Source organism: Phoca vitulina, unplaced genomic scaffold (genome assembly GCF_004348235.1).
Source record: "Phoca vitulina isolate PV1807 unplaced genomic scaffold, GSC_HSeal_1.0 scaffold36, whole genome shotgun sequence".
Classification (NCBI taxonomy): domain Eukaryota; kingdom Metazoa; phylum Chordata; class Mammalia; order Carnivora; family Phocidae; genus Phoca; species Phoca vitulina.
Genome location: NW_022589739.1, coordinates 18,581,883 through 18,598,485, shown reverse-complemented (window position 1 = coordinate 18,598,485; position 16,603 = coordinate 18,581,883). Strand labels below are relative to the sequence as shown.

The window sequence follows — 16,603 nt, the reverse complement described above, 5'->3', positions numbered from 1 at the left end:
AGTAACTCCCCATCTAACAGATGAGCAAAGTGAGGCCCCAGATGACTTGGCTCATACCTAGTAAATGCAGGGCTGAGATTCAAATTAGAAGACACCTCTTCAAAAATGATGCCCCCTCTGCCTTTCTGGGACTACAAAACCCTTGTCACCTTGCTTCGCAGCATAGGTCTGGGCACATAGTATTCCTAGTGTATATTTGTTCAGTGACTAAATTAATGAATATATAATGCTAAACAGGGGCATTTTATCTAAAGGCAATAGTATGAGTAGGGTGGAAAAATCCAGAACTGCAACTTGGGCCGGAATGAAATATAATAACAGTAATAATAATAATAATAATAAGAGCAGCCAAGGGCTAAGCCTGTTCTAAGTATTTTGCACATATTAACTTATTCAGTCCTCCCAGTAACCCTGTCTGGTAGGGACAATTATTATAGCCACTTCCCATATGAGGCACAGAGAGGTTAAGTAGCATGCCCAAGGCACACAGCTGGAGAGTGGTAGAGCTGGGATGTAAACCCTAGCAGTCTGGCTCCTAGCCACTTTGTACTGCTCTCTGTCTGCCCAGGAATGCCCTCCTCTGTAAGCTGGAGATGGTGAGGATTTGCAGTCCACCTCTCTCACGGCATTTGGCGTCTCTGTGGCTTTTGAGATGAGAAGGGACTTTATAGTAGAAACACCATACTGGACAAATCTGGGTTGGTGCTGGCTCGTAGAGGCCAGGCTGGGTCCTAGATGCTAGAACCCCTCTCGCTCCAGCCCTGCAGAGGAGTGAGCAGCCCCACTGCTCTTCCTCTCCTGGCTGGAGTAGCCTGAAAGACCGGTACAGTTAACTGAGGTTAACAACCCCAAAACGCAGAATTAATGGAGTGACAAGCAGAGTTTCTTAATGAAACCAAAATTAGGGCTAGAACAAAGTGAGGGTCTGGGCCCAGGAAGCCAGACTGCAGTGACCCGGCTGTAATATTAGCCAGCAGAGGGACCAAGGGTCAGAGCTTCCCCTTGGAGAGGACGGGCACGGAGCCTTCTGGGAAGGTGGAGAGGCTCTGCTCAGGCCACTGCGAGCCCACCGCAATGCTCGGACAGCCTGGGACTTGTAGAGGAGCATTGTGTCCTTCCTCTGGTCCCGGTGGTGGCTGGGAGGGTAAACAGAGCCCCCCCAGCTAGTCTGGGGTTCCCAGGGCAGAGTAGAAAAGGGCAATCTGAAAATGTCATCTCTGTGTCGTGGGCAGTGGGGAAAGACCCCGTAGAGGGAAGGGGGCACCTGGAACAGGAGAATGTAGGGCTTGTCCTTAATATCTGCTGGCCGCTCACTAAGGAACACACAGCCTGGCCCAGGGCCAAGGGCAGAGCTGTTCAGCGTTCCTGTGTTTGCTGGATGGTTTTGTGTTTGATTGGGGTGCCCCGTGGGGATTGGGAGCTGGATGGTACAAGTTGATGTGGGACTTGGGCCAACAGGCATCTCTGATCCCAGGCACTGGGGCTCACACTGCAACACATTTTTGCTCCAGCTGGAAGCTTGGTTTGATCAGAATCCTCTTAGCATGGAGATTGGCATTCCTTAAACATATGGAATTCATCCAACAACATTCCATCCTAACTGTGGGGTAGTTATTCATTTCCTTGTCTGTCTCACCCTTGGGATACACCGAGAATTTGAGGCAGACCTTTGCACTAAGCAAAAGAGCTAGGCTGTCTGTGAGCCCTGCCTCTTGCTATAGCTGTGAGACTTTCAACAAAGCACTTCACCTCTGTGAACATCAGTCCTGTCTGATACAGGATCAGGACATAGCTACTCAGGCGTCTTTGTTCACTTAGTTAGTCATTACATATTAAGTGCCCACTGTTTGCAAGGCTCAAAGTTTGAGATTAAGTGCTGAACAAGGCATATGTGATCCCTATCTCTGCACAGCCTGGAGCGTGTAATTAAGCAACTACTTAAATATAAATACAATGTAAATGTCATTTTGATACATTCTCAAAAAAGAGAGGTACAGGATGATGGATTAAATCACGCAAAAATATAGGAGAAATGTATAAGCTCTAAAGTACTCTTTCAACATTAGACATTATCCTTGTTGTCCTCATGACACTTCCTCCTATTTTTTTAAGGTACTTCAATGGATCTCAGCCTCAGTTTCCTCATCTGTAACATGGGAATTATAATAATACCTGCATCAGTTAGCCATTCCATGTAACATAGCACCACAAAACATAGTGGCTTAAAGTGACCACATACTGGTTTCTGTTTCTAAGAGTCAGTAACCTGGGCTGGGCGGAGCTAGGTGGCTCAGCCAGTTTGACTCTGAGCTCACTCATGCAGCTACAATCTCTGGGGGTCTCGGAGGCTCAGTCCCATGTCTCTAGCAGCAAGCTGGCCAGCCTGGGTCTCCTTACATGATGGATGTTTTCCAGAAGTAGCCAGAGAAAGCAAGCCCAAAACTCAAGGGTTTTTTCATGCCTCTGAATCCTGTTTGCTAATGTCCCCTTGGCCCCTTGGCTAATGCATGCAAAATGGCCAAACCCAGAGTCAGCGTGAGAGACTGCACAAGGGTGTGATCCGGTGAGGTGTCATTTCCATAGCAGTCTTCCACCACACCTAACGTCCACAGTTATCCCGAGGACTTCGTAAGAGATGTGTGACGCCACGCTGGTGGTGTCTGTCCCCACACATAGTCAATGCTTAAGAAACGGTAAGTGACTGTGAGCCTGAGAGCAGCTTGCTACCTTATTGGGGGAAAAATACATTACACAGGAAGTAAGTGGCAAATGATTAGCCAAAACGGCATGTAAAGTATGGCAGCATGGCTAGAGATAATAAGATGCCAGAGCATTGCTGATTCTGAGACTGCATCAGTCTTCCGTTTTTAACCCTGGTATTTTAAAGAGTGACATTCACCAAAAGGAACTTTTTCAGAGAAGGATGACCAGGGTGGAAGCAAGGTGAGTGGAAACTGAATTAGGAGAAGGCAGAGAAACATTTTTCCTGTATAATAATGTAACATTTACCACTGTTGTTCATTGAGTACTTATTTATGCGCCAGACACAGAGCTAAGTGTTCCCATGGTTTGCCTCATGTAAGCCTCAAGACAACCAAGTAAGATGTTGAATACTATCCCCATTTCACAGATGAGGATACTGAGTCTCAGTATCTTTGTTCAGAGTTGCACCGGAAGTACATAACAGGTTCAAGGTTCAAACCCAGGTGTGCCGGACTCACAAAACCTATTGTTTTAATCGAGATTTCTAGAAAGATATTTGTAGTTTACATGCAGTTGTAAAAAATAATACAGAGGTATTCTGGGTACCCTTTACCCAAGTTCCCCCAGTAGGAACATTTTGCAAAACTTTAATAAGAGAGCAGATATCACAACCAAGATATGGACATTGATACAATCCATTCATTTGATGTAGATTTCCCCAGTTTTACTTGTACTTATTTGTGTGTATGTGTGTATTTATTTCTGTACTATTTTATCACTTGTAACTAGTGTGTCCAGGCAAGACAGTGGACATTTCCATCCCCACAGGTACCCCTCCCACTGTCCTTCTATAGCCATCCTCCCCTCCTTCCCACCCCTACCCCATCCCTCACCCCGTGCAGCTGCTGATCTGTTCTCTACTTCTAACATGTTGTCCTGTCAAAACTGTTACATAAATGGAATCATACAGCGCCCAAGGTTTGTGATTGGCTTTTTTTCACTCGGCATAGTTCTCCAGAGATTCATTGTACCATTAGTCATTCCTTTTTCTTACCGAGTAGTATTCCATGGTGTTCCCTTTATTTAACCATTTGCCTGTTGGAGGACATCCAGATTGTTCCCTGTTTTTCGCTATGATGACTAAAGTTTCTGTGACCGTTACTGTACAGGTTTTTGTGTGAACATTTCTCATTTCTGAGGGATAAACACCCGTGGTGCAGTCACTAGGTTGTATAGTAATTACATGTTTATTTTCACGAGAAAGCGTCCAACTGTTTTCCTGCGGGGCTGTACTAACTTACATTCCTACCAGAAATGTGTGGGCGCTCCAGTTTCTCTGCATCCTTGCCAGCATTTAGAGTTATGACTATTTTTTATTTTAGTTCCTCTGATGGGTGTGTGCGTCCCCGACGGCCAGTGATGTTGACCATCTTTCCACGTGCTAATTTGCCATCTCTATATCCTCCCCAGTGAAATATCTGCTCATATCTGTTGGCCATTTTTCTAATTGGGTTGTTTGAGGGTTTTTTTGTTTTGTTTTGTTTTTTACTGTTGAGTTTGGAGCATTATTTATATACTCTAGATGCTAGACCTTTGTTGGAAATGCAGTTTGCAAATATCTTCTCCCACTTCTTAGCTGCTCTTTTCATCCTAGCAACAGAGTCTTTCACAGAGCCCAGGTTTGAATTTCGGTGAAGTCCAGTTTATCAGTTTTTCCTTTTTAGGCTGTGCTTTTGATGTAAAGCTTGTGTTTTTTACCACTGTGCCCACTGTTTCCTGGAGCCTGAAGAAGAGAGATCTTATTCTGGGGATGGGAAGGGAGTAGACTTGTTTGTGAGGTTCTAAAGCAGGGTTAGGACCAAGAGGAAGCCTCTTGAAACAAGTAAATTCTAGCTCACTACCAGAACAAAACTTCGAAGGCCACTGCTTAGAGGATAAAATGTGTTAGGTGTGAGTGCCCTGTCATCTGAGATCAAGCAAAGGCTTGCTGGTATCCGTGTGGATTCCTAGAAGGAATCCAAGCTGCAGATGGGGCGTGGGTGACTAATATCCTTTATGTTCCCCTCTAATTCTAAGAATCTAGAAGAGTAGCATTTGAATTATCTCTGCCTGACCTGGCATGTCTAACATTTGCAGAGACTCCAGAGACCATCCGGGTTGATACATTTAGAAAGGCTTTCAATGGCCCTCTGGCCTGTCTCTAGTTTGGGGCAGGTTGAGCCAGACTCAACAGGAGGTAGCCAGTGAAGCCAGCAGGTCTGTGGTTGTCCTGCCTACGGGTAGAGTACACAGTGGCCAAAGGCTTAAAGGGCCCAGGCTCACGGGATGGGGCCTATTCCTCGATCTCTGTCCTCATCTTGGGGGCCAGCCACCTGGCTGCCTGCCCCACCTCCACCCCGGCAGCCTCATCTTCATTCAGACCATCAAGGAGAATCCCTTTCCTTGCAGCACTTATGAGACTTAATTACCGATGGCAAGGTCCTTTGAGGCCTTGGATGAAAGGGATGGGAGCAGTGGAAGGCTTGATTAGGCGTGTAGAACTCTGGGCACAATTAGCTCCATGAGAGACTGGCCCAGCCTTTATCTGTCTCCAGTTCTGTGTGACTTATAGCAGCTAATTATTGAAATAAAAATTGCCTGACCACCCAGCTGCTGGAAAGAGGGCCCTAATATCTATTAAGTCTGCCTTTAATTATTGAAAATGGTGGCAGCTTCAGGCAGTGAGGGTTTTCCCATCATTATGGGCCTTTCTCTCCACCTCTTTGAGGCTTGAGTACACCGAGATGTAAGTGAAATTCTGCCAAAGCCACCTCTTTCTCCATTGCTTTGCAACTGGACATCCCTTTCCGGGATACCTTTGCTAACAAGCTTTGTCTGCTGCAAGGACCCTCCTTGACTCCTCCCCAAGGGGCTTTGCAATCATTACACCTTACAGAAGTCTGAGCCCTTGACAGAGTACTTTGAGTTCCATTGTGTGTGTGTGTGTGTGTGTGTGTGTGTACATAAAGGCAGTCCTCAGGCATGGCTTACTTGTGACCCCCATACCACTGCAATTTGCAGAAGAGAAAACTGAGGTCAGAAAGGGAAACATGACCGAGCTGGCAGCTCCTGGCTTTTGACTTGCTGGGGTGGCTGTCACCAAGTCACAGCCGCCCTAGAGCTCCCTCCTTTCTCTGGACATAGAGTCATGGGCGGCTCAAGGAGGGCACAAGCAGTCACTATCTTCACAAATCTGGGGGGCTCCTGTGCGTTGGAGGGAGTTAGTGTTAAAACTAAGAGACTCGCTGGTGTTCTCCAGCTCTCCCCTTCAGAGTGGGGGCCTAACTCCGGAGCCCCAGGTAATTATAGGTTTTAAGCCTTGTGCACAGTAGGAGATGTGCGATTAATCAGCGCAACTATATCTCCGCTCCCTCTGATTATCTCATAATGGGGGCCCAGAATAAGCCCATAGAGAATCTGAAGTCTGTGCAGGGCCCTTGCACACTTTTTGCAGAGAATTAGCACTCTAATAAAACCTGGGTTAGCGGCTTGACCCTTGAGTGAGGTTTCCAGGGAGAAGGAGAAGGCCCCTTCCCCGGGGGAGCTGAGGGGCGGAACAGACCGTTTCTCAAGGTCCATGAAGGAGCTGAGTCGCAGCACACAGCCGGAGCCCCTGAGGCTAGGTAGGGTGTGCTTCCCAGAAAGCCACATGGAGTGGAGCTGCCCAGGGGGTGCAAGAGAGGGGTGCATGGGGGACCAAGGGCTTCCCAGGGGTTCTAGCCAACCCCATGTGAGAGGCATGTGGATGAACATGAGCACACTCCTTTCCCTGTCCCCCAGTCACCTCCTGAGCAGCTGTTGGGCCTCGGCTCAGGTATCACCTCCTTCAGGCCTCCCTGCTGCCTACCCGAGCTGAGCTGCCGTCCCGACTCTGCCCCTGAGGGTCTCTGTCAGGAGCTCTTTTGTGTTCACTGTGCTGGGACCACCTGTAAATGTGTCTGTCCCTCTCACTGTGTCTGTTCCAACTCCTTGCCCCTAGACCTCACCCTTAGAAAGCCTTGTGGGATGGGAAAGAGGGAATGAGGCTGGATAAAGCCCGGGAAAGCTCGCTGGGAAGGTGAGGGCTTGAAAATCTTAGAAGAGGGGCGCCTGGGTGGCTCAGTCATTAAGCATCTGCCTTCGGCTCAGGTCATAATCCCAGAGTCCTGGGCTCAAGCCCCTCATTGGGCTTCCTGCTCAGCCAGGAGCCTGCTTTCTCCCTCTCCGGCTCCCGCTCCTGCTGCTTGTGTTCCCTCTCTAGCTGTCTCTCTCTCTGTATTAGATAAAGAAATAAAATCTTAAAAAAAAAAAGAAAATCTTAGAAGAGATCTTCAGCCTGACGAGAAGGCCCAAGGACACACAGACAAGCCCATCTTCTAGAAGGGCTATTGCTGGGACAAAGGCCCTGGACTTCTTTCCTGGGACCCCAAGGAGTAGAGCTGAGGCCTTTGGAAGGAAGCTAAGAGAAGTTTCGGCTCCCTGTCAGGAAGCACAGTGAAAGCTTTCCCTGACGGTAGTGAGGTCCCCAGCTTTGGAGGGGGTCAGCCACTTGGGGATGCCACAGAGGGGATTCGGACATCCGACGGGGCATGAACCAGCTGACCTTTAATGGTACTTTCAATCTGAAGATAGTAAATGCCATATTTTCTGACTCTAAGAGGTCCCCATTTATAAAGGGGAATCATTGGCTGGTAAGTAGCTTCAGGAGGGGAAGAATCTGGGTTGGAGGAATCAGGAAAACACAGCCCTTATACTCCCTCCTGTGGGTTGAGGACCTATTGTGTCCCAGGTCCTGTGCACACTCAGCCCTCGTGGGGGGTCTAGGCAGCTCTGGCGGGAGCTCTCTGAGCTCAGGGTCGGAGGATGGTGCCCATACAGCAGCCCCCTGCCCTTTGATACCTGGCCTATGACGGGCCCTCCAACCAAAGGGCGAGATGGCACATGTAAGCAGTGGCACCATCTGTCGCCTGCTTGCCAGCCGCTGATTAGGGATGTCCCACTAGCTGAGCTGGGCACACGGCCACACTCCACCAGGTGCCCAGGAAAGCCCTTTTTTTGGCCCCCAGCACTGTCTGGGGCCACTTCGAAAAGGAGGTATAAAAGCAGTCCTCCCAAAAAGGCCCGGTTAGGTGCTAACCAGCTTCATCAAAGGAATTAATACTGCTGAAAAAACACAATGAAAAAGCAAATAGAACATCTAAAGAAATTAAAATAAGAGATGAGCTGGGTGGGAAGCAGTATAGATTATGACTAAAAGCTTGAGCCTTGGGGTCGTGTAGACCCAGGTTTGAATCCTGGCTCTGCTACCTCCCTGCTGTGGCCCTCTGGGCAAGGCACCTGACTGCTCGGAATCCCAGGGTTCTCCCGTGTCAAATAAGGGCGGTTTGGGGGTATGGTGAAGATAAAATGAGGTCATGCTAGGAAGACCTTGCCCTTAGCCACCATTATTGTAATCACTGTCACTGTTTTGAAGAGCAAGAGATTCCCTAAAGTGACAGGGCCAGAGAAATGTGCTCTGGGTACCAAAACAGAGAACACAGACTTGGAACCAGGGCTCCCAGATTCCAGTCTTGGCATATTGTATGAACTTAGGCATCGCTTTGCTACTCTGAGCTTCTGTTTCCAAATCTGTAAAGTGGGGATGATCGTGCCTAGTCCTCTGGTGGCACATAGCTCAACACAGCATAGATGTCCCCTCCACCTCTGGCATCCCCCTTCATATCACACACATCCCTGGAGTTTAAAGCAAAGGCCTTGCAAGACCAAACTCTGAAGGACTAAGGAAAGTAAAAATTTATGATGATTTTATGCACACATACACAAAACAGATAATGCCCGGGACTTATATTTTGTAGAACACATTTTAGCTCTGAAATATTTATGGGCCCTTCTTGACACACAAAGAACTAAAAATATCACCATGTGCTTATGTTCAGGAAAACTTATAAAACTTCAGTCCAGTAGGAATTCAGTCAATTTCCTGGTTCATCTCTGGCTGTTTCTAGGTTGGGAGGAAACCCAGGGTGGTAACCGCCCCCGTTTCCCTGAGGGCTTGGGCAGCAGCAGAGGTCACTCGGCAGTGCTGTATGTCTGTTCGAGTCTCCCCGCCACTGCTCTGGGCCCCTGCCCCTCATAAATGTTGTTGGAGCCCACGTGAAGGGCCCAACTTTGCTTCTTGAGTTTCTCCCCGCACACCAAAAGCTTTGTTTTCCCCCATCTCCCCTTGTCTCGCAGGCCCAATGCCTGTGCCATTCTTCCAGGCCAGCTCTGGCCCCAGCCCCATCTGGGCCTCTGAAACCCAGCTGGAGGACACGCTCCCCTGGGACCTCCCATCCAGGCTCTCTGCCACAGGCTCGTTTGCATTTTCCTGTCACTGGGATGACGACTGTTCGTGGAAATGGCTTTTTTTCCACCAGGCTGCTCACTCCTCCTCTCCCAGGCTTTCTCGGCAACCCTTCCCTCTCCCTCAAGGCTGGACTCAGGAAATAAATGGGTCTCTCCCTTGTCCCAGTTCTCTTGTACCTCCAACTTCCATCCATGCTGTGATCAGAACGGTGCTTTTCAAACTGTAGGTTGGCAACCCATCCATAATCCTATTTTAGTGGAGTAGAATAAGATAGAAAGTGTCAGGTGCTACCCTTGAGGAAAGATTAGGCATAGTTTCTGAAATGCTTGTTTTAGTTAGAAATTTGTAGATGTATGTATTTTCTGGATGGTGAAACGTATTTTTACTGTAGGTCAGAGAAAATGGAAAGTCAGATCTAGATTTCTTTTCTCTCCTTACCTCCAAATGGTCTGGCCTAGCTCACTTCTTTTTTTTTTTTTTTTTTTTTTTTTTAAGATTTTATTATTTATTTGACAGAGAGAGAGAGCGTAAACTGGTGGAGCGGCAGGCAGAGGGAGAGGGAGAAGCAGGCTCCTGGCTGAGCAGGGAGCCCGATGCGGGGCTTGATCCTAGGACCCTGGGATCATGACCTGAGCTGAAGGCAGACGCTTAATCGACTGAGCCACCCAGGCACCCCTGGCCTAGCTCACTTCTACTTGACATTTTTGGGTCATAGTTTAGATGTCACTTTCTCTGGCCAATGGTCCCTGATCTTCTCTCCACCTTTGGCCCATCTGGCCTGGGTTAGGGGTCCCTGTGGTCCTTCCCCTGCCTCTCTCCCTGTCTGATTTGCCCATGTTCTAGAAGCTCCAAGGAGTAGGAAGCTCATTTGTCTTGTCCGCTGATGCCTCACACAAGGCTTGGCACAGCAGGGTAGGAACTCAGTGTTGGAGAGAAGAGGCAGGGTGGGAAGAGGGTCCTGGGGGAGGGAGGGAACAAGAGGGCCTGGTGTGTTACCTCTGTGCATCTTCTGCAGCACTTAGGACAGAAAAGGTACTTAGCCATGACTTACTAAATGAATTAACCTGTGGTACGAGGTGTATAATACCTTTCATGAGGTTTAAACATTTCCTTCTGATTCAAATCTAGGCCCTGACATTTGGAAGCCTCGGGATCTAGAGCAAGTCCCTTAATCTCTTTAAGCTCATCATCTCATTTGTACAATAAGAGTAAATAAGAGAAAATATAAAAGAGGATCTATCTAACCCGCATAATTGTTGTAGAGATTAAGAATAGTATGTACAAAATACCTGGCGCAGGAGTAGGGGTTTGATAAATGGTGGCTGTTTTATTGTGATTACCTCTTTTCCTATCTGAGATCATCCCCTGATCACCATCCCCAACCCGGGCCTCCCCACATTCACAGACCTGTTCAAACCTTCCAGGTCTATTGGAGCCCAGCTCCATATAAAAGAAAAAAGCCTAAAATGTAGATTTTAGAGTCAGCTACCAACTGTGTGAATTTGACCAACCACCCAGGTCGTGTCGCCTGCTCTCTGAAATGATAAATGACCAGAGCTCTTACAGGTCAGTGTGGAAAGCCCTGCATACAGGGCTTGATGCATCCGTGTTTCTTCCCTTCTCCTGTCCAGGGCCCATTCTCCTTCCCCAGAGAGAGGCCAAGAATGATACCCATGTCCGCATCAGGAGAAACGGGTAGAACCGCAGGTCATGCTCATCAAAGCACCCATGGTTGCCCCTGGGCCTGACACCCTGGAGAGAGAGCTCCCATCCTGCTCATCTCCGGGCCCAGTGCCCAGCACAGGTCTGTCTGGAATGGGCTTTGGGAATGAACTCCTCCCTGAAGGCACCTTCATGGTGCCCGGGCTTCACCCAGAGAAGAGTTTCAGCCAGCCACACCTCAGGAGCAGGCCGGAGTCTCACACATGCTCTGTGTGTGCAGTTACAGGATTTGTGGTTCAGAAATAGCAACACGTCAATAATGATGACCATGATGACACTGAGAGTAGTCCTTCTCCAATCCCTTACGCCTACAGATATAAGGTACATTGTAGTTCATGAAGCATCTAACAAAGCCAACACCTGACTTGCCAGAGCCCCATAGCCATGGGGTGGCTGGAGAAGGACTGTGGAGCTCGTTCCGTCACAGTGCGTGGTGGAGGGCTGTGGGAAGGATGGTCGATGGATCCGGCTCTTGATCCACTTCTTGACTGTGTGGCTTTAAGCCAGTTACTTAACTTCTGTAAGCCTCGGGTTCTCTTTATCGTTAAGAGGGACCGCTACAGCGTGGGATGGTGAGTACTAAATGAGATCACCTAACACAAGCACTTCACCCAGCGTCGGGCCTGCGGTAAGCCCCGAGTAAGCAGGAGCTGTGGGTTTATTACTCTGATGATGATGGTCCCGATGATTACTGAAAGTCAACCAGATAGTAAGGGGTCAGGATCCCCCAGGAAACAGGATCCGCTCCAGATGCTTTAAATGAACCCACTTTAATGAAGGGACAGAAGTGTGGGCAGGTGAGGAGAGCCAGTCAGGATGGTGAGACACCCAGGGTCTAGTGGTGGCAGGAAACGGGGACCAACCCCCACCCCCCGGGCGTGGACAGGTGAGCGCAGGGAAGGATGTTGAAAGAGGCCTGGAAGAGGGGCCACCTGGCATCCGATGAGCAGACAAAGGACTACAAGGCAGGGAGAGAGCAGAGAAGCAGCACTGCCCCCTCTTGCCTACACCCTCCTGCCCCATCTCCCTCAGGTGCCTCCCTCAGGTGAACCCAGTGAAACAGGGATGTGGAAGCTCAGTGACAGTCAAGAGAGATGATCGGCAGCTCTGAGGGACAGAAACAGAGGGTGTGCATCTGGGAGAAGCTAGGTGCTCTGTGAGCTGTGGGAAGGGGCAGAGGGAGGGTCAGGAAGGTCAGGCTAATGGACTTTGGGGTGTGGGGAACCCCTGGTCAGCAGGGTAGGGAGGGACTGACATGTTTACACATGAACGTGTATGGGGTGCCTTGCTGCCCAGCCCGCAGAGGAGGGTCGCGGTGGGTGGGTCCAAGCCAGTCCCTTCCCCAACATTCCTCCATCCTCCCGCCAGGTCTCCGAGTCACTGGACTGCAGACCCTCGCTCCGGGGGGAGCTCTTCTCCACTGTCACTTCTTGCGTCCCAGCCTCTTCCTCCTCTATTAAATGCCAAGCCGAGTGTGAACCATGACCGACCTCCTTCTCTTAAAAAAAAATATACTGTTTACTGGATTACTATATTAAGCCTAAAACAGAAAAAAATAAATAAAAAGGGAATGGGAGCAAGGCAAATGCTCTCCCTGTCTCTGCTTTGTGACAGGGAAGCCGTGGGTTTCGGGACTGTGTTCTTAATAATTCGTAGTTACTGAGCCTTTGCCGTGAAGACAGTGCCTTGGGTCAGCAGGCTCACACTGATAAGAAGACACAGTCATCCACCAATTTAACAGCCTCAAATGTGTCTCGGCCTCATTAACATATGTTTCCGAGGGGATGTTCCTTCTCCAATTACAACTGACACTTAGCTGGAGCCTTCTAAAGTGGGCCTTTTACAAATAAAATGTGGGTTTTTTCTGATGATAATAATGGCTAGCATTTATTGAGCACCCATTATGTATTAGTGACAGTATCTCCCAGGGGCATGTATTAACTCATTTCATTCTCAGAACAACCCTAAGAGGCTGGTACTGTCTTACAGATGAGGAAGCTGAAGCACAGAGAGGTTAAATAACTTGTCCTGGGTCACACGCTGCTAAATAAACGGTGGACACATACTTCAAATATAGACTTCTTTTGAAATTTTAAAAAGAATGCATCTAAGCAATGCCTTCAGTTCAATTTTAGATGTACCTAAGTCAAACTACCAATATTTTATACCACCTGACGATTGGTAAGAAGTAAAAAAGTAGCTGTCGTAATTTTATTCTTTCATTCATTTAGCACACATTTCATGAGCTCTGGATGCCAGGCCTGTCCTCAAGGAACTGCAGTCAGGGGCAGAGGCCGACGTGGATACACCTCATCCAGTTACCTGGATGTACAATGATAAATCAACAGGCACAGAGATAGAGAGGCCGCAGAATTAATGTCCAGGAAAGTTGCAAGTGGCTCAGTGAGAAGGAAGTGAGTTGGGCCAGATCAAAGAATAGCCTTCCATTTTGACCAAGACACTGGAATTTATCCCGAAGCCTCCACAGAGCTGCTACGGAGGCGTAAGCAGGGCAGCGGCGTGATCTGGGCTTAGGAGATTAATGTGGCATAGCCTACAGAGCCAAAATCATCGAGTGGTTGTACCCATGTGCCGAGTTCAACCCCTGGGTCAGGATGATGGCTCCACCAATCAAGAGCCATGTAACCTTGGGCAGTATACTTAACCTCACAATTTCCCATCTGTAATTTGCAGATAATCATCGTACCTATATTATGGAATAGAAGTAAGGATTAAAATAGTATCACATATAATATTAGTGAAAGTAAGTACTCAATAAGTATTAGTTACTACAGTATATTGGCTCTTATTGTGAAACCATTATTGATATTATGAATTATTAGTCACAGTGGCTAACATTACTTTAGTGCTTACTCTAGATTATCATCACCATTATTGTCACTCGGGGGGATGGGCTGGAGGTAAAGGGCCAGAGGTCACAGAGGCTAGGTGACAGTCGCCATACATCCTCATCCAAATTAGACCAGAAAAGTGCTTTGGGTCAAAAGCTACTATTGGGTCAATTTAGGGAGTTATAATCAGCCTTTTTTAAAAAGTGAAAGAGAATGAAATAGGAAATATCAGAGTACGTTGCTCATCATTGCAGTCACTTCGGTTTTGTGAATCTTTTTTCCATTTTATACACATAAACACACGCATTCACATACATAAATATATGTATCCAGCCACAATGTATGATGCTTTTCAAATTATGGATTGCAGGCAAGAAGGTTTTACAGACCCTGGGGTAGAAAGTATTATCACCGGTCTTCCCTCCAGCCCTGCCCCTCAGGTGCTCAGCCAGTGCCAGGAGGCTGAAGGTTAAGAAGCCAGAGGTCAGAACTGTGGGTTTGGGCCCCAGTAAGATGATTTGATTTCTGTGTATCCTAGGTCAGGTTCGAACTAATTTCCAGGGGCATTTTGAGAACTAGGTCCCAAAAAGTATCACCTACACATCTTGATTGTCCCTAGTTGCAACCCCAAGGCATTGTCAGTCTACTAATGTTGGCTTGGTTACTGATGCACCCTGTGGCCTTGGCTCTGGGTCACTGTTGCTCCATGTATAAAATGGGAGTTAAAATAGTTGTCTTATATGCTTTATGGTTATTATGGGGCACCAGTAAAATCACAAATGTTTGCGCTCTGAATCATGGAAAACACATAGAAGGAAGTCTACAGTAGACACTTGGGATCCATGATGAATCCCAAAGACGCCAAGTGGTAACCTCAGACCATTCTTCGGCTGAGTAAAGTGATGGAGCTTTCCAGGTTAGAACATATGGGCCCATTTGTTCATAGCTCAAAGAGAGCTCTTTAAGGAGATGAACAGAGTTTGCTGTGGAGTGCAGGCTGAGACCTGCCCTGGAGGGGGTCTTGGGGAGGAAGAGATTTATGTCAATTTATATTTACGCCAGTGCCTGAGTATGGTCATTCATTTCACAAATTCTTAAGGAGCCCCTGCTCTGTGTCAGGCCCTGTCCCAGCTGGGGACGTGATGGGAACAAACACATGATTCCCATGTAGAGGGATTACGGAAATCAGTGTCCCCTGGTCTTTGATGCCGACTTCCTTGATACCCATCACTGGAAGAGAGGCTGAGGCATCTTCCTGGTGGGCAGGCGGAGTAGCAGGAGGGGCCAGGATTCATCATCAGGGGCCCTGAGGGCAGGTCCCCCTTTGCTTGTGTGTGGCCAGCGGATCGGCGCCCGCCCCCCTCCAAGTCTGAAGTCCCTCCTCCCCAGCCTCGCGGGGCCAGTCAGGTCCAGGATAGACTGCGGTATTGCCTTTGCCTCCTGGGGCCTGAGCTCACGCCCTGTCTTTGGTTCCCCAGCTCCAGACCGCTCGGCCCTGAGTGCCGCGAGGACCCTGTTCGTGGATGTGGAGGAGCGCGGGCCGGAGGCCATGGACGTGAAGGAGAGAAAGCCGTACCGCTCGCTGACCCGGCGCCGCGACGCCGAGCGCCGCTACACCAGCTCGTCAGCGGACAGCGAGGAGGGCAAGGCTCCGCAGAAGTCCTATAGCTCCAGCGAGACCCTGAAGGCCTACGACCAGGACGCGCGCCTGGCCTATGGCGGCCGCGTCAAGGACATGGTGCCGCAGGAGGCCGAGGAGTTCTGCCGCGCAGGTGAGGGCGGCCAGGGGCGGGGCTGGGGGCAGGTGAGCACCTGGGTGCGTGGGCACGGGAGCAGGCGGGCGGGCTGGACGCGGGTCAACGCCGGGCCTCGGCTCTTTTGGCACCTGGATCTGGACGGAGCCTGCCTGTAACTCATTCTTAGTTTGTTCATCTTCACGCTCACCCCGTCCGTTGGCATAAAGAGGTGGTTGAGAGCTGGGCTGCCCGGGGTTGAGTTCAGAACCCCCACGCTCTCCTCTAGGCCTCAGTCCTCATCTGGCAGATGGGCCTGAGCAGTCTCCCGCTGCTGAAGAGCAGCGTGTTGTAAGTGGTAAGCATACTAACATCAAACAGCTGTTGGTTTTACTTGTCATATATGTATCCATTCAACAAAAAATCACCTTCTTTGCCTCAAGCATTGTCCTAACCTTGGGAGGAAGACGGTCCTGAGATAGACCTAACATCCTGGCACCTGACTCCTCTCCTTCACTTCCTGAATATAGTAGTCACCAAAGCCTGTCCATCCTACTCTGAAATACCTTTCAAATCCATCCCTCTTCTTCCCCCACTCTGCCACTGTCCCAGTTCAGGCTACTGTCATCTCTCCCGGAGGGTTGACCACAGCCCCTTTCGCCCAGTGCTGTCCCCTTTGGGCCATTCTGTGCACTGCAGCTAGAGTGAAGTTGGGAATGACTCCCCCTTGCCCTCAATCTGAGCTCCTTTACCTGGCATAAGGGCCTTTCCCCAAATCCGCTTCTCTCCCTGGACTGTTTCATCCCCTCCCTCTCCACACCCTACCACCAGCGCTCCAGCCCTGCAGACCTACTCATCATTCCCATGCATGCCATGGTATTCCTTCCCTACCCTGGTGCATCAGTGATTCCTGTTTTTCTGCCTAAAGAGCTGTGAGCCTTCTGTGATGCCCAATGGGCTACTACTGGTGGCTGATTCTGCCCCACCAGCTCCCCTTCCAGCCAGGGCTAGCCAGGCAGTGTGCTGTGTAGTTTAGCTATGTTTTGGCATTGTTATCTAATCCTTACAACAACGCCAAGCTGCATCATTTGCTCCAGGTCCCAGAGGTAAGAGGAACTGGCCACACACACACACCCTCATATAGCCTGACACCCACCAGGCCTCTCACAGGACTGAATCCACATGAGGGCTGACCTGTTAGTAAGGCTGCCTTTCAGGCTTGGAAGAGG

At 49.1% G+C, this 16,603-nt stretch overlaps 1 protein-coding gene across 3 annotated transcripts in view; it reads left to right on the top strand.

Annotated features, from left to right (window-relative positions):
* TENM4 (teneurin transmembrane protein 4) overlaps positions 1-16,603 on the top strand; it is a 1,359,030-nt gene that overhangs the window by 974,538 nt on the left and 367,889 nt on the right. For all 3 annotated transcript variants that reach the window (XM_032427010.1, XM_032427011.1, XM_032427009.1), the window contains one exon: positions 15,120-15,413. In XM_032427010.1, the coding sequence (XP_032282901.1) occupies positions 15,120-15,413 (294 nt within the window). The remainder of the gene's footprint in view (positions 1-15,119; positions 15,414-16,603) is intronic.